This window comes from Corvus moneduloides, chromosome 7 (assembly GCF_009650955.1).
Source record: "Corvus moneduloides isolate bCorMon1 chromosome 7, bCorMon1.pri, whole genome shotgun sequence".
In the NCBI taxonomy this organism is placed as follows: Eukaryota; Metazoa; Chordata; class Aves; order Passeriformes; family Corvidae; genus Corvus; species Corvus moneduloides.
Window position 1 is genome coordinate 24083270 of NC_045482.1, and position 21272 is coordinate 24104541.

At 50.5% G+C, this 21272-nt stretch overlaps 1 protein-coding gene across 1 annotated transcript; it reads right to left on the reverse strand.

Moving 5' to 3' along the window:
- Positions 1-15: 15 nt before the first annotated feature.
- ARPC2 (actin related protein 2/3 complex subunit 2) lies at positions 16-20047 on the reverse strand. The gene is made up of 10 exons (XM_032113936.1): positions 19848-20047; positions 9949-9983; positions 8867-8979; positions 6821-6866; positions 6052-6238; positions 5535-5628; positions 3159-3285; positions 1703-1803; positions 1249-1349; positions 16-456 (listed from the first exon to the last, which is right to left on the reverse strand). The coding sequence occupies exons 1-10, from the start codon at positions 19919-19921 to the stop codon at positions 432-434; spliced, it is 903 nt and encodes a 300-aa protein (XP_031969827.1). The 5' UTR covers positions 19922-20047; the 3' UTR covers positions 16-431.
- Positions 20048-21272: the final 1225 nt, after the last annotated feature.

The window sequence follows — 21272 nt, forward strand, 5'->3', positions numbered from 1 at the left end:
AGAGCCCCACAGCCCTTTAAGATAGAAAGATCTTCTTTATTAATGAACCCCAACAGTATTTCTTCAGATACAGGAGTTTTGAACTCAAATACTCAGAAGAAAACAAGTTAATATTGCATTATTCTCATAAGAAATACTGCAACTTATTTCCGGTAACATATTGCAAAGCGAAACAGCTTGAAAAGAAAAAAAAATTAAAAAAGAAAAGAAATTAAGTCAATCAAACTGGAATTAAAGTTTTGTTTCTTGGAACGATCCAGTCCTCGCAAGCACAGCTCGTTTCTGCAGATTACTCCCCCAACTGTCGTACAAACAGACCCCGATTGCTTGAATTCCTTATGAGCCCACAGAGGTGCAACATTAAAAGCTACGATTATTGGGTAGCAAGTGCCCCAACCTTCATCCTCCACAGCGGCCTCAGTGACCCGGCGTTAACGGGTTGTGAACGTCTTCCCCCTGAAAGGATGCACAGAGGGGTCAGCACAGCCCCAGGGCTTGTGGTGGGGCGCAGGTAGCCAAGCTCTTGAAGCCAGGCAGGCACTGCTGGGTTGCAGCTCACAGGGTCTGTGGCTGCAGAACCAAGTCATGGGGCTGTGGGGAGGGGCTAGCTTTTGCAGAGGTGACAACCCTCCTGCCCCAAAGCAGAATGCAAAGGGTACGTGACAGCACAGAGAAAAAGGACACCAAGGGGCTCTGGGATAAGCAGAAGGTAAGGGACCTGAGTGAAACATGTTCACACAGCTGCTCTCCTCCATCCACTTCACTGTGGGCTGCTGGTTCATGAGAGGGAGCCAGCCAGCATGGTGGCCTGGCCCCAACCATCACCTGGCCAAGGGCAGCCAGTGACTGAGCAGCTGCAGACACACTGGACAGCAAGACCTGGTCCAGTGCCCACAAACCCTAAGGAAAGACCTGGCTCCTCTCCCTGCTGTGAGCTGGAGCTGCCCCCAGAACTGGACAAGCCAGCTCTAACAGGGAAAAAGCCCCAAAAATGCCACCAAGGGCTTGGTGGGGGGAAAATGGAGACACCAGGGCTTGCAAGGCCATGTGTGAACCTTCTGTGAAGAACCTGCCAGCACAGGGTTTTTACCTCAGACCCAGCTCCTCACAGGACATCTGAGGCAGTAAGCTGTGGGTCACCCCCATGGCACCCCGACCTCCCCTGGACTGCAGTATGCCAAACTGAGCAAGACCGAGCTTGTGGCTGGCAGAGAAGCCCAGAGAGCCAGGCCCTGCTTTGCTACTCACGTGATTGTTTTCATTTCTTTCTTCTCTGCGTCTGGACGGGCACGGTTGAGCACCTTGAGGAAATCTGACGTTTTCGCCCTCATACGTGTGTGAATATAGGCCTGTGTTTCATTAGGACAAAATGGGGACACATCAGGATCCTGTCTTCATAGCTGAGATTTCAGGACACGTCAAAGCCAGGTCATTCTGAACAATTACCCTAATTTCTGTTCTCAGAAAGGAAACAAACCAGATCCAAAAGGGAAAAATCCTACTTCACTTCTAGAATGGAAAGAAAAGAGTCTTGTGTCCAAGAGCACTGAGAAGGCAACGATGCAGCACTTGCCACCCCTGCGTGACTGGGGAGGGCAGTGGCAGACCCTAATGAGTTCTCAGGGGTACCCCTGTCCCCTGCTTCTCCCCTTCACCCAGGTTAGATGGGCTGAAGCCACCCTGTGTCCCCCAGCCCTCCTACCTTTGAGCACTTGATGTGATAGTGCAGGTAATCCCGGAATGTGTGGATCAGGTTTATGGTGTTGTCTCTGGCTGCAGCATTGGTGTGACGGGGGAACAGCACTGAAAGAAGAGGCCGACACAGACCATTAGTACCTCCTGAGGCTGCCCAAGGCCTTCAGGATCAGTGCTGGAGGCTTCTGTGCTGCATTGAATCCCTGCCTTGCTCTCTATAAAGAACCCTTTACTCTTGACCCATACCAAGATTAAGTAGCACTTGTGATTTTAAATACAAGGCTTAAGAGCATTTTTCCACATTTCCCACAGCAGCCTGGGCAGTCTGCAGGATGCAGGCAAGGCCAGGTGCTCAGAAACAATGGCACTGTAGGAAACTGCATGATGCTGTATCAGTGCTTGGGAGATGTAACTGGAGGAGCAAGCTGGGAGGCAGACCAGGGTGCCCAGGCCACTCAACCAATTTCAAGATCCAGTCTGCCCTGGGCCCTTGAAATTGGTTGTGGGTCTTTGCCTGGCAGCTTGCTGGCCCTGTAAAACAGACAGACTTGGATACAAGCAGGTAGCTTGTTCTTTCCATAAGCTGGTGCTCTGCTACGTGTCCCAGATCGAAGGGCTGAAAGAACATTTTGTTTGGGTGATGATCTCACCTGAGCCTGTCAGATCAGGTAACTGGGAAATTTAGTCTCAACAAGAACAAAGTATGTGCCATCCCAGACCTCTTCTTTCCATAGCTGACAGCTGCCCAGGCCTCAAGGCACCATTCCCAGCACAGGAGGAGGGCAATGCTACCTTTACCTTTCCCTGCAGTGTCTGTGCTCCATCTCTGAGCTCCAAATTACAGGAATGCTGGCCCGAGACACCCTAATAACACAGCCAACCATCTGGAAGAGACCTATCCCTTTGAACAGGGCAGGGTTTGGTCTCCTCAACATTGCAACATGGGGAAGTCATGGCTCTGCTCGCCACCAGGTCTGCAGGCAGGGGAAAGTGGCTAATCAGTGTTAAGCCCAGATCTGAGAGGCAGAGCTAGAGAAGCAGAATGCACTGCCCTGCTGCTGCTCTCTGACTGCCTCTGCTGACGAAGCACTGCATAGCTCCCTGCAGCTGGGCAACCTACAAGTACAGCTGCTTGAAAACTTTCACAAGTAACCTCCAGTTTCCACAATATCACAGCAAAGCCACTCTTCCCTTTGCTTCTGAATAGTGAACTTATTTTGTAGGCGAACACTAAACAGCTCACTGTCCACTTCCACATCTTCTTGCCCACAGCAGAGCTGAGGTGACCTGATACAGAAAAGGGACACTCCAAAGGGGGTGCACAAGACAGAATGCAACCCCAGAGTCCCTGCAGCCCTCAGCGACCCACTTCAACACTCAGGAAAGGTACATTCCTTTTTCATGCAGCAGCAGGAACCTCTCTCCTCCCCAAGCACCCCCAAGCCTCAGAGCTGCCTGCTTACCAAAGGTGATGTAGCCAATATTATCTCCAACGGCTGCATCCGTGTCCTTCAGCTCCAAGGGTGGCTCCCTGTGGCTGAAGAGCACCTGTGGGGCTGTGTGACTGGCCCGGCGACCCTCCTTGAACTCCTGAACAAGACAAAGTGAAGGTGATTCCCACTGCGACCCTTCAGCAACATGCTGGGAAAGCAAATGGGGTTTCCACACTCCCCAAGGGCAATGAGCAGAAGGTTGCCCAGGTTTCCCTGAATGGATTGAGTTCGTCAGGCCAAACACCCAGAAAGTAACCCTTTTTCCCAGCAAAACCAGCCCAAAATGCATGGCTGTCCTGGGTTTATACATGACTGTAGCACAGCTCCTCAGCTGGGGTGGCTTTCAGTGTGTCACATCCCTGCCATGGGTGTTTTGTGGAAGGGACACCTCAGTCTGAGCAAGCACAGGAGACAGCACAGATCCTGCTGGAACTTCAATGCTTCCAGTGAAAGTGGGCAGTGCCCATCACCCCAGAGGAACAGAAATTCTCGGGAAGGGCTGCAAGGTCTCCATCACACCTAGTGTAAAGGTTCTGCCATTTGAGAAACCATCTCCCACCAGGAGTCTGCCCAGGCATCAAGAGGCATCTGGGGGTTTGAAGCTTGTATGTGAAACCTGCTCCTCTTAGTGCTTCCCTACAGCTCGAAACAATACCTTCAGGCAGGGAGATCCCTTCCCCCACCTCTGACAGCAGCACAACCCCCACCTCACAGGACGTGTACTGGCTCTGCACTTCAGGAACTGTAAGGACCATCTCTATGTGGGGCTGGGAATGTCCAGAGACTATTCTCCCAAGGCAGGGCAGTCTTCCCTCTGCCTCACTGACCTCCATCCCAACCTACAAATTATCAGCTACCCTTGGCCTCTCCTCTGAGCACAGTTTCTCCTGGGAAAGGCAGGAGAATCCATGTCCCTTTTCCAGTAGATCACTGGGGTTTCCTCAATGAAATGCTTAGCTTTCATTTCTGCCTGCTTATGCCAGAGGGTGAAATGGTTCAAATGGCTTCACTGGTTAGCTAATGGTCACATTTTCTCCATGAGAGCCCTGATGAGCATACACCATACCCAGCTGCGTTATGCAAGACCAATAGCTGGAGGGAAAGAGCCACTGTGACTCAGAGTGGAAATTCCTGTGGCTGGGCAGAGGCAGGGTTTGCTGTTGTAAAAACCAAGAATTCGGGACATGGAGGCTCCAGGACAGCTGCTGCCTTGAAGCACTGCCATCTCCCCAGGAGCCTCACTAACCCCACTTTGTTCACATCATGCCTCCCTTCCCATTTTAAAAGCTGAATTCCAGGCCGAAGGATATGCTTGGTGGGGGGGAAACCTCAAAGCCAGAGCAGATGCGCTGTCTGTAGTTAATGAACACAGTGAACAGAGCATTGAAGTAAGACTTCCACTGCAACAGGCCCTCTTCTGATGACACCAAACACAGGTAAACTGGTCTGCAGCAAACTGGGCCAGTAACTTGCTGTCCATGAGCCTGTCAGCACCACGGCCTGGCACCCTTGAATGGGTGGGTTAAAGCCCCCTGGAACACCCTGCATGCCCTGCTCCATCGCCATGCCCACCCAGGAGGCTCCCCAGGAGCTTCAGCAGATGAATGAGGTGGGCCAGTGGTATGGACAAACACAGGTACCAGCATGCACTAAGCCTCCCCAGCCGCACATAGATGTCTCATTCTCCACAGGCTGCACACAGTCGTTCACAGACACACGGTGTTTACAAGTCTCTCAATGCTTCCCAGCTAAACAGCAATTGCAAAAGGTAGCTGAGTCCATAACTTGGTGTTATGATTGGTTCAAACTCAAAAAAATTCAGTATATTCATAGCTCTAAAAAGCTCAAATTCAAGAGCTGTCACACTGAGCTGCTGAGTCTTTCCTGCAGCATTTGAGCATTAGCAGGAAGAAACTTCAAGGTGAAGACCACTCAGCTCCTCCTCAGGCATGGCATGACATTGTCTCACCCTTCCTCTCCCTTTACAGCCTCCTCAACATGCTCAGCTGGCTGGTGATCCCTACACCATAGCTATCCACACTACAGGGCCTCAATGTGGGGACTGAAGTATTCACTGTGGTGTTTCCCATCTGTAACACATAATACGCTTGATTGTCCAAATGAGCAAGACTATTGATAATACAGATGCCAACGCAGGAGCCAGGAAAATACACTGTCTATGCCTATTAGCATGCTCTTCCATCCCAGTGCAGCATGGAGCAAAGCATTTACATGTGTTAAACCGCCTTTGTGCTCATTTCAGCAGCTTATTTGGCAATGCTGCTTCAAAAAAGCAGGCATCTGAATTGAGGACCAGACCCTTTCCCTGTAATTCAGTTTCCATACCTGCATAAAGACCTTTCCAATCACCACGTCATCGTCGTCCTTAAATACCGTGCTGAACACAACTGTGACACGGTCCTTCTTTGCCTCAACATACCTGCAGGTGGGAGAGAGAGAACCCAGCTGTGAACTCGAGCTAAGAAATTCAACTGGACAAGGTAACAACTGCGTGACAAGGTCAAGTAGATAAAACAGCCATTCACAGGCCTGGCTGCTGAAAGTTTCCCCTCCCTTGAAACAGTATTGACAGGGAGCAAAACATTTCTGTTGGGAGCGGCCAGTTCCTCTCCTGCATGCAGCCACAAGTGCTGCCACTAACAGAGACTCTTGTGTAACATCCCCAGCAGCCCAAGGCATAAGCATTGCCCTATAGGATACTTGTGGCAGCCTAGGACAGGCCTTTATTACCCTGCCAAAGCATGGAGCAGAAGGATTTCCTGACTTTCCACCAAAACCTACAGCTGTGCACAGGAGCAGACTACTGACCACTGTCCGACCCCCGTGCTGTTTGAACACTTACATTGTCTCATCGTCCCTGTAGTGGATGACTGCTCTTTTTTCTCCTTCTTTGCCCTCTTCCTGGAATTTGAAATACTTCTCAAAGACTGAAGCAAAGCAGTTGCGCTTCAACATGCCGGCTTGGTGCACAATGGCATCCTTGTCTGCAGGAAGGTTCTCCAGGTCGTAGAGCAAAGAGACATTGTAACCTGGGAAGGGACAGCCACTAACCTTAATAATCTACATAATGAAAGCAGAGAAATTTTCTTAAAAGACACACCTCCAGTCCCACTTTTGCCTTAAATCCTCCCCAAAGCCCCATGGGTGAGTTCTTCCCACTCCACGCACTGCCAAAAGCCATGCCTGAACTCAGCGCGTGGCCATGGCAACGTTCCTGGGGCTCCTTCCCAAGCTCCCAGACACACGTGCTGGCTGAACTGCTCCCAACTTTTTGCAGCGAGTAGGAAGAGATGTTGTCACAGGTAACCATGGTTTTCCTGTGTCTCACAAAGCATCTTTGAGAAGAACAAAGACCCCAACCGTGAGGAACAGAGGCTTCCCGGAGGAGGACTGCATAAAGAATTACAGCTTGTGCTACAAGCTACTTCATCCCTGACATGTCTGAGCCACCTTTTAAATTGGCAATTTCAAATTGCCATTCATTGTATAGAGAGCCTCAGATATCAAGCTCTTCAAGTGCAGCCTTCATATGAGCATTTCTCAGGTGACTTAAGTAATTTTGGAATTGCATTCACATACACAGACAGAGTGAATGTTATTGGCAGGGTTACCTGATTCAGGATTTACCAAGTAGCTTCCATAGACTTTCTTCAATACCTAGAAAAGAAATTAAACATCGAGAGCACAAGCTATCAAGAGTTGTTTCCTCCTGCACAGCCTAGCCCATGTTTGGTCTTCTTTTAGAAGTATCAAATTACAGCACCTGCCTCCCCTAGTCTAAGAGAATTTAGACAAGTATTAAGTCATCAACTTCTAGTACTATTGGCTGTTCCTGCTCTGGGGAGGGCTCCCTGAACTCCACTGACAGGGGACAGACTGGAGGAGAGGACTCAAACCTGGAACTTGTTTCAAGTTCTTGCTAGTCAGATTTGTGTGGGGAAGAAGCCTTATAGCTCATACCTTCAAAGGAGAACTATCAGCAGAGCCTGACACAACCCATCTGAGGGCTACCACTTTTTCTTCCATTCAAAGGCAGATGCAAAGTGTGCCTGGTCCCTCTCCTCACAGGACGGCAAGTTCAGAGCACACCGTGGCCTAGTGATCACACACTGTCTCAGCCTATGCACGGGCAGATGGGGAGCGAGAGGAGACTGCCAGGCAGCTTGGATGCCTCCCAGAAGCAGAACCGCCTACAGCACAGCAAAAACCTTTTTTCAAACATAATCACTGCTGAATTTTACATCAATGGCAATTTCCAACTGAGCCATAGCTCTGTGTCAATGAGGGGGCTGGGAACAGGAGGTATTTCACAGAGAAGAACACAACAATGCTGTGGCAGAACTGGCCCTCCTGGGATGACACCCACTACCACGTGGAAAGGATACACAGGCTCTCTGCATGCCAAAACCTCCTCTCAGCAGAGAGCCTGCCTGCAGCAGCACAGGAAGATGCCCTGTCTTAGCAAGAACCCCACTCTGCATTCCTCACAGTGGAGTTTCACCAAAGACAGAGCAGAAACAGGGAAGTACAGAAAGCAACATTACAACAACTGGAGATTTAAAAATGCAATTTCTATTTTGTCAGCACTTCCAAGGCAGTCCTGTATAGATCCCATTTTCCTCTCAAAGTTTATATGAAGTTGCCTTCCACCCCTACCACAATGGCTGCTGGTGCACAGTGCTGTCAGCCACTTGCCCACCACAGGGGTTCTCTTGGGATCACAAGCTGCACTGATCCTCACTAAACAGGCCGGGAAGGCTCCACCATTTGGGCTGCTTGACACTCCTCATGCCAGCAGCAGTCCCTTCAGTGGTGGGCAATGCTGCTCCTAGAAAGCTCTGCATTCAGGAACCAGGAAAGCAGGACACTCAATCATATCTCTTCTGACTTCGGTGAGTCTTGTGGCAATTCACAGGAATTCACCTTGGGTTCAAATAACCGTTTCTCACCAGACTCACAATAAACTGATAGAGCAGTTTCCTTGTTTTCTTCCAAGGACAGACACCCAGAGGCAAAAGCCTGCTGGAAAGCCCTGGGTGAACCCCATTCGCTACCGTGTGGAGATTTGAAAACTGACTCAGGAACTGAGTCACACTTCCTGCCTCGCCATCCAACCACAGCTCAGAGAGGCTCCTTCTTTCTACCATAAATGGCCCTCCGCAAGCACAGGGCCCAGTCAACAGGAACCGAGCCTGCGACTTCACACAGCAGCAGTGAAAAGAGAACCAGTCTGCAAACCAAGGTCTGCACACACAGCAGGAGCTCAGCACTTGCTCTCAAGTGTGGTTAAGAATCAGAAGAGAAGCACCACAGATCTGTCTTGGTGCCTTCCTTCACTTGTGGGCTCAACACATCAGTCAGGGAAACTATTTCTACATGGTCAGTCTTCGCTTTGGACTTGCAAAATTAGTGGTGCCTTCTGCCTTTCAGGCTGCAGGGTCATACAAGATGAATACTTTTTCATGAGAGAGTGTGAACACACTTGGCCTTGTCTTTCAGCAAAGTGGGACTGCTGGTTGGCACAGGGCTGCTCCTTTGACCAATGTGAGATGGGAGCACAGATGCTTCTCTAAGGGTCAGATGTTAGATCCAGCAACATCACAAGGGCATTGCCAACACAGTATTTGTAGGCAGAAGGCCTGGAGATGCTTACTCACCTCATCAGCACCGTGTTCCTGGAGTTCCTTGTAGAATTTCAGAGAAATACTGACCATCACTTTTGTCTTGTCTCCATTGGGGTTTGAAATATGGTAAAGGACTCCATCAAAGTCTAAGAAGCAAGCAAGAGAAATGTGAGGGAACAGGAACCAGCTCCTATTTCTGAGGAAGGTTTTCCCTACATGTTCTAGTAACTGCATAAAGTGACACAGCTCCTCCTGTTCCAGCCCTCACACACACAGCAAGAGAGAAACCCGCAATTAAAGGAAGTGGTAATGTCATGTAGGGAGACCTGCTATCAGTGACAGGGCTGAAACAATTTTGACACCTGTCCATCACAGAAAGCTTTAGTCTCGTGTCATTTAGCATCCCTGGCAAATCCACTTGTGCTCAATACACAAGGATACAAACATGCAGAGACGGGAGCCTTCTGGATGGCCAGCACAGAAAGTGACTGACATGCCCACCAGGCCAGAGCTGCAGCCTGGAGGAGAAAACCTCTCTGCCAGCAAAGGCAGCTCAGCCGCTGCCTGCTGTGATACCTTCCACTTCACTGCCGAACGGGCGGGGAGGGCAGAAGGCAGGGAAAGGCAACCCTCCAGCTACCTAGCTAGCTCTGCTTCCCCACAGAGCTTTGCAGCTTACACAGATTCCTGATAACAGAAGCAAAAAATCAGTTGCTGAATGAGTACTTGAACTTCCTTGGCATTTCTCTTCCTGGAGAGCAAACTTGAGGTGATGAATCCATTTTGCCTGTCACCCTAAGTCAGCTTCCTAACAACCCAAACCAGATGGTGCTAAAGACCTCATAACAAGTAGTACCAAGGGCAGGACTGGAGAACAGATGAGGTAAAAGAGAAGAGATATGTAGCAGGCACACACCAAAGCACTACCACCACTGAACTCAATGCTCTAGGGAAGTCCCAGGGAAGGCAGACAGACAGAGAAACAGTGGGGCAGCCAACAAAGCCCCAGCTCTGGGGATACTGCAGGGTCTCCACACCACCCCTGCCCAGTGGTGTGGGCAGACTGTTCAAACCAACCCTTGGTTCAGAGAAGTCAAGAGAGCTGCAGAGCTTACCTGCAAATGTTACTTCTACTGCCTCTGGTTTATTTCTAAAAAGGAAAGAACACAAAGGAGGTAAATGAGAGCTCCAACAGCAGCCTCCAAACTGTGAAGGGAAGAGGATTAATTTTCAATTACTTATTTCTCACAGGCAGCTCTTCCTCAAAACCCTTTTATCTCCTGCTGTTCAACTAGTAGTAACCTTTGACAAGAGATCTTAGACTTCTCCCCCTTCCTATAAGTAGCAGTTTTACCCCAGATGACATAAATTAGACCTTGAAGCTGGCACAGATTGCTATTATCTGTAGTTTATTAATAGATTTTGACATCACAGATTTCCAGTTAGAAATGCCTAAGAAAGCTACTCCTTACTAAGAAGTTTGTTTTCACAAGCACACTCTCTGTACAGAACAGCTATGACACAGGTTTTGGGACAGAGGATCTTTTGTAAGGTCCTGCAATACCAATTCATGGAAGGAGCTGAGTAATCCTTCCTGACACAGTGCCCCCTTCACCATCAACACCAGCTCTGCAAATATGTTGCTATAACTTGCTTGCAGAGAAGACCCTTCTTCCAAGTCCAGTGTTAGGAACAAGCCAAAAAAGGAAACTTTCCAGATGTTCATTTCATCCTGCCCCCCTTCCAAAACACCCCAACATTTTGCCAATAATCTCAGCAGAAAAATTAGCTCTGGGTGCGCTCTAACGCTGTCCTGAGTGGTCTCTGGGATCCATGATCAGCAACAAAATGCCTTGCGAGCCAAAGGCACATCACATCTTGCATTGTGACTATGAAGACTAAACTGCTTAATAAACCCTATTTTGACATTTGTCCATGATCTGTAGAAGAGTAGGACTCCATGAAAGATGTAACTGCCTCTGGAAGGTCATTTCATTGGGAGTGGCACTACATAACTGCTTTCACAGCTCCAAGGAGACTGGTATTAATAGGTCATTTTCCAACAGGGAATGATGCAAAGGTATCTCTACTGCTGAAAGCAGGCGTGGAAAATGAGAACAGGATAAAAATGCCAGTCTTGTACTGCTGTTTCACACTGTATCTCCATTTATTTTTCAAAAGTGGATGATATTAGACTAATGCTGTGGCTAACAGAAATCTAGTCTCTAACAGTCCATTTACACCTGCCTGAACCAACATGCTGAAACAGCTTCCCAGAGTAAAGGCAGTGGTCTCAACTATGCTGCTGCTGCTGCCCAGAGACCAGCTTCAACCTTTTTGCTGAAACTTGCTCTTCCACACACTTGTGTGCTGCTGAGTACTGGCTACACTGTGGTACATACACTGAGAAGGTGGGGGGAAGTGATGACTCAATATCTACTTTCCCTCACCATATTCTGTGACGACTTAAATGATTTTATCTCAGCAGAAAGCACTGTTTTTCCATCAGCTTTTCTGCAGTCAGCCTCATTCCTGGAAGGCAGAAATGACCACAATGTGCTAAAACTCAAGCTGGGCAATACGGGGAGATGAAGACACTGCACTCCACTGATCCCAGACACTCACCAGGTCAACTACATTTTAATACAGGGGAAAGGCAGAAATTAACCCCCAGAGGGAGATCCTAAGTGGAAATTAAGAGGTGTTCCTGCTTCTTGAAAGTGATTAGCTGTGAAAGGCAACAGCTCTTTTTTTGTCTGAAGGCTGGGAAGCCTCTGTCTTTTGTGCCACATTGCTGAAGATAAAAACCACACACTTGAAAGAAGCGGTGCAAGTGCACCCAAAGCAGGTCCTTTAGTTTAAGAGCTGTGCCAGCTACCTGTGACCTCTCTTGCTTTCATCTTCCCTTCCCAGTTGGGCCTGAGATGGGCGCAGCAGGCATCCCTGGCTGCATATTTAGCTTGGGCTCTTGGAAAGGAGAGCAATTCCTCAAGCCATGTCCAAGCCACTTCTGCTCACTGAGGATGGCTCAGAGCAGAGATGAAAGAAAATCCCAGAGATCCCACTCGGTCAGTTCATGCAGACGTGTTCTTCTTTTAGAGCACCACACTCAGACGTGGGAATCAGCTTGGATGGCAGTATAAATTTATATAAAAAAAGAAACCTATGTAGGAAGCTTTAAAGATAGCACAGGCAGGCACATGAGAGCTAGGAATATTAAACAGGACGCATCCTTAAACCTCTGTTCCATCTTCTCAGAGTTACACCTTTCAAACCCCATTCCCCACAAACATAGAGCTGACACCTCCCAGAGCCCCCGCTCCCAGCAGAGCCCTCCAAACACAGCACCTCCCTCTGAGAAATGCAAGGAAGTGGCTGACAGCCAGCGCACTGGAGTGGTTTTGCCGAGGAAGGATGATTCCCCATTTGGTCGCTGTGTACCCAGGGGACGGCAGGAAGATCACTCATCACATTATTGAAGAAGCCAAGCAAGACCAGTACAGGAGCCAGTTGATGGCTCTGCACGAGAGCCTTTGTTCTGCACACAAAAGCTCACTGCTAACACAGCTGGGTTTGAGCCTGTTATTGTGCAAACGTCATTTCTCAGAGAAGTTATTTTAACACTGATTTCCCAAGTGGCTCAGTTCCGGTACTTGGGGATGCTGAGGAGGGGGAGTATTTAAGGGAAAAGAAGGTAACTGGGCAGAACTTTGGGTGCTGAATATTCAACCACTTCCCGGCACAGCTTCAGTGAAGCAAGAGCTCACGTGAGCTGCATACAGAGCTCCTTGAAGCCACGCTGGCCCTGTCACCTACCACACAGCGGGTTTTCTGCCTCACCGGGCACACATTTAAGTAGCCCAGGTCTGGCCTGGCCCAGGGGAGGACAGAGAAGCGCATTGGAAGTGTGGCTGGGAGCAAAGTGAGCTCCCTTAGCTTTTCACAATTCAGGAGCTTTACAATCACAACGTTTAACGTGCTTCTATTTATTTCTCTGGCTCGCCTCATCAAACTACCCTGTCTACTTAAAATGTTCCTCCAACAGAAAAACCAAACCTTTTGCTACCCAGATTGCTGTTCCTGCATCAAGAAGTCCCCAGGCAGAAGAGAGAGAAGCTCTCACCTTCAGTGCTCCGCAGTTTCTGGATGAGCAACAGTCCTGCAGGTCACACACACGTGTTCACTTCCCCTTGACCTTCCAATAACCCCATCTTCCACCACCAGAAAAAGCCCTATGGAGGCACAACGTGTCCTCTCCATGTTCTGTCCTTCCTGCTCTTGTGTGGGTGAAGGCTCAGTGCAGAGGATTCACAGCAGGCCTGGGATGGGGCTGGCACCACTGAGGGTGGGTACCAGTTACTGTCAGGTTACTGGCGTGATCCCAAAGAGCTCTGCCTGGTCTAGCGTGCTCTGGTGTCCCTTGCTGAGGGTGGGTACCAGTTACTGTCAGGGTGGGTACCAGTTACTGTCAGGTTACTGGCGTGATCCCAAAGAGCTCTACCTGGTCTAGCATGCTCTGGTGTCCCTTGCCTCCCTGAGGAGACCCTCCATACCCATAGTGAGAATTGGCAGTTTAGCAGCTTGGTGCTGAATGACTCTAAATCCCAGCTGGACTGTAAATCCCAACTGGGCAGCCAGGAGCTCCACTGGGGTTCGCTTCTACCCTGATCCAAATCTCTGAGAGACAGACTAAGTCTAGCTGTACTCAGAGGATTTCAGGGAGGACAGCTCATCCACTCCTGGGGCAGAGAGCTGCCATGACTCCTGCAAGCTCCTTAGCACCAATGCTACCTGAACCACAGCATCCCTCAGTGACCTTCCCTGTTTGCTACCATCTGCCCTGAATGGACAATGAAATCATCTCATACCAGGAATAACTGAGATGGCTTCTCTCTGCACTGAACACTGAATCCAGACCAGACCTTTCTGCAAACTTCTGCCTGAACTCTGACGCTGAAGTGGCAGCTGTTCCCAGCAGCAGTCAGTTTTGTGATAACACTTATTAGGTCTCAAGTCAAACCCACACCAAATCCCATCTGCCCTCTGTTTGTAACAATAAAAGATCCTGACAGATTTTACGTCTTCTTGCCTGTATTCCTCCTGTTAATCTCCAAATGGCTCCTACGCCCTATATAATACACAGCCAGCTCCAAATCATATTTTTCACCCTGGCAGAACATCCGTGAAGAGCCACAGTGGCCATGGAGAGACATCAGTGAACACTTAAGAGAAAAAGCAAATCTTTTTTCAGACAGCCTTTCCTCAATTTTAACTTGGACAACTTCCCAACTTCCCGGTTTCATTCTCAGGCCACAAAGGCTCTTAGTGGTATGTTACAACAAATTTTAAGAACAGAAGAGTGAAGACTGTAAGTATACAGAACCTTCATCTCCTGTATTAAAATGACCTAACTGCTAACTTGGCTGACAACCATATTGAAGCATCTCCCATATCACAATTAAGGCCTCTACCAAATAATGCAGAATGGCAATTATTTCAAAAGCTGCAGGCATGCAGATACTCTAATCTCTTGGCCCACAGGAACGGGGGGGGGTGGGGGGGTGGGAAGGGGTATTTCAAAGCGCAAAGCTCTGAGCAGAGCTTTCAGATCACCAGAGCCAACACACGATTTGGATAAAGTGAGCCAGATTCAGTGACAGACTGCAGGCTCTCACTACAGAAAGGTCACCCCAATAAAAAAAAATTATAAGCAATGTCTAAAATTATCTGAACAGTTCCTCCACTCCTGGGCCCCACTCAGCTAACAAATGCCTCCCTGCGTAAGCTGTGGGAGCATATGTAATCAAAAAGCTCTCATAGTTCTGGCAGCACACCCACCATGAACTAGAGCAGGAGTGCTCTGTCAGGTGGGCGGTGCCGAGTGATGTACGGCAGCCCCTACACATGCCAATTCTCCCCTTTTGGTTAGGTGACCCCTCCATGCCCAAGGTTTTCCTTTGCTGTGTGCCCAAGAGCCTAGAGGAGAGGGCCGGTAGGAAAGCAGTGGGATTCACAGTGGACAAAGCACAGATGGTCCTGCAGCACACTGGCACTGGCAGTTCCTCTTCCAGGCAGATCTTCATCCCATGCATCCTCAGTCATAGGCAGATAGCCTGTGGTTCCCCACCAGAGTGATCCAGAGCTGTGCCATGTCTCTAGGGAAGAGCCTCATTTTGCATGCACTTTCACTGTGTTTCTTTAATACAGTTATCTTTAGATGGATAACTGCTCTTCTCTGGTGTCAAGCATTGGTGGCTGCAGTGAGAACCACTCTCTGAAGATAAAACAGAGCAGGCCCCTCTTAGGAACCCGAGATGAAAACTGAGGCTGGAGTGATGACAGAACCACCTGTGAAAGCCTAACACTTTTCAGATCTGGCTTCTCTTCCCTCCTGTTCCGTGCGCTGTTGCACAAAAGCGGAGCACTGCCTACTTCCAGACAGAGGTGGTTCACGATCCACCATTAATGCAAAGTCACCTTCCCAGGTGTCTGAAGCAGGATGTGCTGTGACAGCCCAGGAGCTATGCTCCAACACCTACAGCTCCCTCAGTCAACGTGGACAGCCAGGGTGTACCACGAGCACTGCCTCTGCCAGCAAAACCCAAGGGTACCTCTTTCTGCCAGCAGCATTTCCCGAGTGCTCCTCAGTCAGGCAGAGTGAGTTTCAGCAGGTGAGGCTGTGCCTGGAGTGATGTGCAGCTCCAGGCTGGGCTTGTGAAGACACTGAGCCAGCACCTGCCACTGCTGCTGAAGAAGGGAGATCTGATCCCTGCTCCACAGTGAGCAGCCATGACACAATGAAAAGGATGAGGAAACTCATGTAAGCTAAAAATACCCAGTTTTGCCTGTTTAATTTTAACCTAGGTCACTTCCCCAATCCTGTTTCCCTTGAAGCCTGTGTCAGCAAGAAGGAGGGGGTGGCAGAGGAACAATCTCTGGTTTTGTTGGGGTCTCTGAGCATCCCTGAAGCCACATATAGCCACAACCACTCCTGAAGAGAGTTCCTCAGTAGTGCCCGGCAGGATTCAAAGTTCCTCCACCCTCTCAGCACACCAACAGCCTCCAGACGCTCCTCAGTCTCCCCATGATGAACTCACTTCAAGTCACAAGATGAACACGAAATTCTCACTGCCTGGTTTCAGCCAGGGCTCAGCCTCTGTGTCTGAAAGGCTCAGCTCTACAGCCCACAAGCATCAAGTGACCGCAGGTGGGAAATACCATAAAGCAGGCATGTGCAGCTTCAGCCCAGCTCCTACTGGCTCACAGGAACCACTCTGCATCAGGGAAGTTCAAGCTTCAGCTGATTCCCTATGCAGCTAACAGTCAGGAAGCCCTGCAGATCTGTACCTACTAATGGCTGTAAAGAAACCACCAATTTAATTTGAGATTTTTTTTTCCTCTGCCCCCAACCCAGGAAAAGGCATACTGTTCCCCAGCTATGCAAATTTGTGTTCTTTTGCACAGTGGGTAAATAATAAGTAACAGTTTGAGACAGATGATTAATTTACTAAAGATATTGGGTAAGCTGTGTATGACTGGAAAACCAAACCCTAAGACCAAAGCCTTGTGCCACACTCACTGGGGTCAGTTAAATCAGAGCAGGACAAAACTGGATGGAAATGCGTTAGTTAGAATGAGTATTCACCAGACACAGAAGACAATTATCAAAATGTTTTACACTTTAAGTTTTTGTGGGGTTTTTTTATGTCGGTGCGGTTAGCAAAGGGAAGAAATGATGAGAAACAGGATCTTCTCACAGGTAGAGCTCATCTCCACACACCACATTTCTATGAGAAACAGGAAAACCCACCTGTGACACCAGCTTTTAGGCAACACCTCAAGTACAAATGAATCGGTCAAAAGCTTATGGAAGCTTTCTCTGGACATGTAAAAAAGCTCACGAGCCAACCTCATTTCAACAAAATTATTTCCACATACTGACCAGGTATTCCCACACTGCAGCAGTTCAAATGCTTGAAAACTTCAGTAGCAAATTCCTAACTCAAGTTATTTCAACAGATTCTGGTAGCTTTAGGCTTTTATTTAAAAACGTAGTTGGTTTAAGATAATAGATTTAAACAAAGAAATTACTAGAGCTAAATAAAGAAAAAAATATCAGATGCACTGAAGTCCATCACCTGTTACCACCTTGATCTAAATATCACCTTTCAACAGTGGCTGTACAAGGAGGTGAGATTTCCATGGGGTTTGCCCACAAAATCTAATTAAACTTCAAACGACCCTATTTACAGGCGGGTGCTGCCAAGCCCCAAGGACCTTGTCAAGGGAGGACTCTTAGAGGTGGGTTAGGCCCTGCCTCAAGTGCTGATCTCTGTCTGCAGTCCTACCAAAGTACCTTTCACACTGGGAACTCCCGGGACAGCTGATGGACTTCCATGCAGGGCAGATTTTGACATATATGACAATAATATTATGGCTGTGAATTAATTTCAACATCTAAACATGACCTAGTTCTATATGACAAGGTGAAATGTGGAGCGTCTCCTACCTGATAGCCCAGGAAAGCTCTGCAGGGACCCGCCAAACTATAGCTGCACTGCAGTAGAGGGGAGTGACACAGCCCATGTCATGGGACAAGTCTCTGGCAAAGGATTTGGAAATGAACCCTGCCCTGCCCCACTTCCAGGCTGGCGCTGAACCCACCAGGCACACCTGTCTCTGAGACAACCACTATTGACAAATCCCTGCATTGCATCTGCTGCACTCCTGCGTTAGAGCAAATAATGTAAACCCAACTCTGCCCCAGTGTTCAGACTCACTCTTCTCAGTCACCAAATTCTTCAAACCTTGACCTTGCCCTGACTGTCCTGTGTTTGTCCCCAAGACACACCTTGGAAAAACCATCACCAAAATAGCAGGAAATCCCTTCCTGCCTCCAGGCTGAGCACCACAGGAATAACCCCAGAGCTGTGGCCATAGCAAAAATAAATATCACTTGAATAAATGTTTGATAGCACCCATTCCTTAGAAGACTTGAAACCAGGAGGAACCTCCCAGCACCTCACCAGCCTGCACTTGCCTGGACAGGGAGACCCCAGAAAAAGCACAGAAGAAAATTCAGAAGTAAATGTCTTCCTCACCTTCAGCAACACACTCAAGGCACAAAACTTATCTAGAAACACCATCTAAAGAACAGAATATGCCAAAGATGACTAAGAGGCAGAAACAGAGCACCATCAGCCATGCTACGAATTGATCCAGGAACAATCGGTATGTCAGGCACGCGTGCCAGCACACAAGTGAGGTGGCTTTGCCACACAGCAAAATGGAAATCTCAGGGGCCTGCAGGCTGGTACAGAGCAAGCAACCCCAGCTCTGCTCACAGAGTCAGGGTTTTGGGGTGCATTTAAACCTGCAAACTGCCCCCTCCAAGTCACATCAACACAGAGACACATGCACATTGCTCTCTCTCTGTCAGGAAGAGTGTCTTGGTACAGACTAGTGATGGACAAGCTGTTCTGACACTCACTATGAACCTCTGTACATGCCATATTTCCTAATGGATGCAGCTGCAATACCACAGTGGTCACCTGGGAGCTCTCTCTTCCAAGTGCGGTGCCTGTGCTCCGGGGAAACTTGTTGCATTAAATGATCAGGGCTCAAGAAGAATCAAAATCTGGGAGCAGGTCAGCTGTCCTGCAAGGCAGAGCAGCCTGTAAGATTATTCTATGAAAAAACCCCACCAAAACAAAACACCAATTCGAGCAACAAGTCAACTGAGAGTGGGGAGAAAGCAGAGGAAGTGGCCTCTGACAATGTTCTGCATGCAAAAGGCTGAGAGCTTCAAAAATCGCTGGAGAAAAAAGGTAGCACAGAAAAAGGCATCTGCCTGGGGGGTCCTTTCCTGGAGCAGCCTAAGCCCTGACTTTCGAGGCACCAGGGCACGCTCCACCCCAGAGATAACACCGCTGCGCTTTGCCTCTCAAGGCTTTGTCTCTGTACAAAGGTGACTCAGTCAGCAGGCAGTGCATCAAGCCCACAGGCCACTCGGTTGCAGATACGGACAGTCATACTGAAGGGACTTCCTTCCAAGCTAAGCTGTGTCCTCACAAGCATCTTTACAGCCCTGGTGCAATACTCGCAGTAAAAAAACCACTGGCTCCCCAGGGACTGAACTGTCCCAGCCAGAGACGTGGGTGCAAATCAGAGCCCCCAGTCTGCCCCCCGAGGCCAGGACACCCACCAGGCTGGCACCAGGGGCCATGACTGACCCGTGGGCCTGTACCCCTACTGCTCGAGAAAGCAAAGGGGGAGCAAGCTGGAATTTGCTCTTCACCCCCGAAGCAAAAGGCTGAGGCCATGATTCCACACACACGCTTCCTGTTCCTCGGCTCCCTCTACACATTCTGTACCAGCGCTGGCACCACGCTGATGAAGCCCGCTTTACCCAAAGCAAACACACTGCAAATCCACCTTCCTCCCTTCCCAACTTCCTCCTTGTCCAAGTCCTGTCCTCCAGTCCGCCTCAGCACTGCAATCTCCCATACCCTTCCTAGATCCGTCCTGCTCCTCCGGAGCTCTCACTGCTCTCGCACTAACGACTCCATCCAGCGCCACTCTCCCCTCCAATACTGCCTGTCCCACTCCGCTCCCTTATTCCCCAGGCCTTCCTCTGCCCAAGCTCTGCCCATCCCCGCCGCCCGCAGCTCAGTTCCAACAGCCTGACCACCCTCCTCCCAGCCCCTGCACCCTGCAGGCCGCCATCCCGTGCCCGCTCTGCCCTCCTCGTTCCCCGGGCCGCCACCTGGTAGCCCAGTACCCGCTGGCTCAGTGCGGCTCCCCGCCGCTCTCCAGCCCCACATCCTGCCTTGTCACCATTCCCCGGCCCCCACCTTCCGCCTCTCTCAGCCTCATCCTCCCCCGGCACCACCCGCCAGGCTCTACCCTGTGCCCGGGCGCCTGGCACGGCCCGGGCCCCGCCAGCCACCGCCCCCTCGCCCCTCCCTCGGTCCGCGGACCCGTCCCCGCCCCGCCCCGGCTCCCCTGTTCCTACCCGGCGGCCGCGCCCTCAAACTTGAGCGTGAGGGTCTCCTCGATGATGCGGTTGTTGACCTCGAGCAGGATCATGTCGGTGCCGGGAGCGGCTCTGAGGGAGCCCAGCCCGCTGCGCGCACCGGGGACCCGCCCGAGCCTGCGCCGCCGCTTCCGCTCTCGCGCCTGCGCGTCACTTCCGGCTCGGCGCCGCCGCACGCGCAGCCCCCGCCCCGCCCCGCCCTTGCCCCGCCCACCCAGGATGACGTCACAAACAGCCCCGCCCCGCGGCGGGGGCGGGAGGGGGAGGGGACGGGAGGGTTGTGGGGGGGAGGTTGTCCCCTAAATGTGGTGGGACCGAGATACAGGGGTGGGCTGGGGGGTGCTCGTGGTATGGGCATCACCGCCAGCTGGGCCGAGGCAGGGATATGGGGTGCGCTTGGGGTATGGAAGTCCCCTAAAGTGTGAGGTGCCCCCTCGGTCATGGAGTACTCCCAGTGTATGGAGGTCCCCGAAACAGTGGGGTGGCTTTAGGATTATGAGGACACTCCAGGAAGTAGCAGGTGCGCCCCAGCGTACGGGGGTCTGTGTAAGAATTGGTGCTCCAGGGATATGGGGGTGCTTACAGGGGAAAATGGTGTCTTGCAAAATGGGTAATTTCAGAGCTACAGGGCCCCAAAAATGTGAGGTGATACAGGGCGTGGGAATATCCTAGGGGGCCTGTAATGGTGCCCTGGAGCTGGGGGTTGCCCAAAACCGGGCAGGTGTTCCCAGAGAATAGGAGTGTCCTTGTGTCTGTGGTGATACCCACGGGATATGATGGTGGCACTTGCCAGGTGCCCCCAGGGAAGAAAGGTGCCCTGAAAACATAGGGTACCCGTACGATGGACAAGCACAGAAAGCTGTGAGGATGGGGGTGCTCGAAGGGTTTGTGAGAATCCCAGCAGAATGGGGATGCATGGGGAATGCCCTCATGTGCAGGTTTCCCCTAAAGACAATAGGGGTACTCAGAGCCACGGCATTCGCTAAGTCTGTGGGGCTGGCACAGGGGCACGGCTCTCTCTGATAACATGGCACAGCCAGGGCAGGAGGGACATGGGACTCTACTCTGGGGGGGTGCCCCACAGCAACCCCCAACAGAGGGCAAGCCAGCCTTGAAGTCTCCCTGTGCATCCCCCAAATGCTGACACCACCCTTGCTCTATCAATGGGGAAACTGAGGCACAGAGCCTTGCATTGCCATCACCCACTAGCCACGGCCTCAAAGAGCTTCTGCTCTCCTGGGGGGACTGCAGCACACAGGGGTGCCTTGAAGGGGATCCTCGCATCCACTGAGGGCCTGGGGACAAAATGGAGACCCCTAACTGGAGACCCCTGGGGTGCATCACTGCAGGGATGACAATGAACCCCTGGGTGCACCCCCGGTGCAGGGCGGCCTGGACATCCTG

Excerpts from the sequence above, each read along its gene's own strand:
- ARPC2 (XM_032113936.1), bottom strand. The coding sequence starts at position 19,921 with ATGATCCTGCTCGAGGTCAACAACCGCATCATCGAGGAGACCCTCACG. Across the intron at positions 9,984-19,847 it reads TTTGAGGGCGCGGCCGCCGG|AAATAAACCAGAGGCAGTAG; the intron begins GTAGGAACAGGG and ends TTTCCTTTTTAG. Across the intron at positions 1,804-3,158 it reads TATTGGCTACATCACCTTTG|TGCTGTTCCCCCGTCACACC; the intron begins GTAAGCAGGCAG and ends CTCTTCTTTCAG.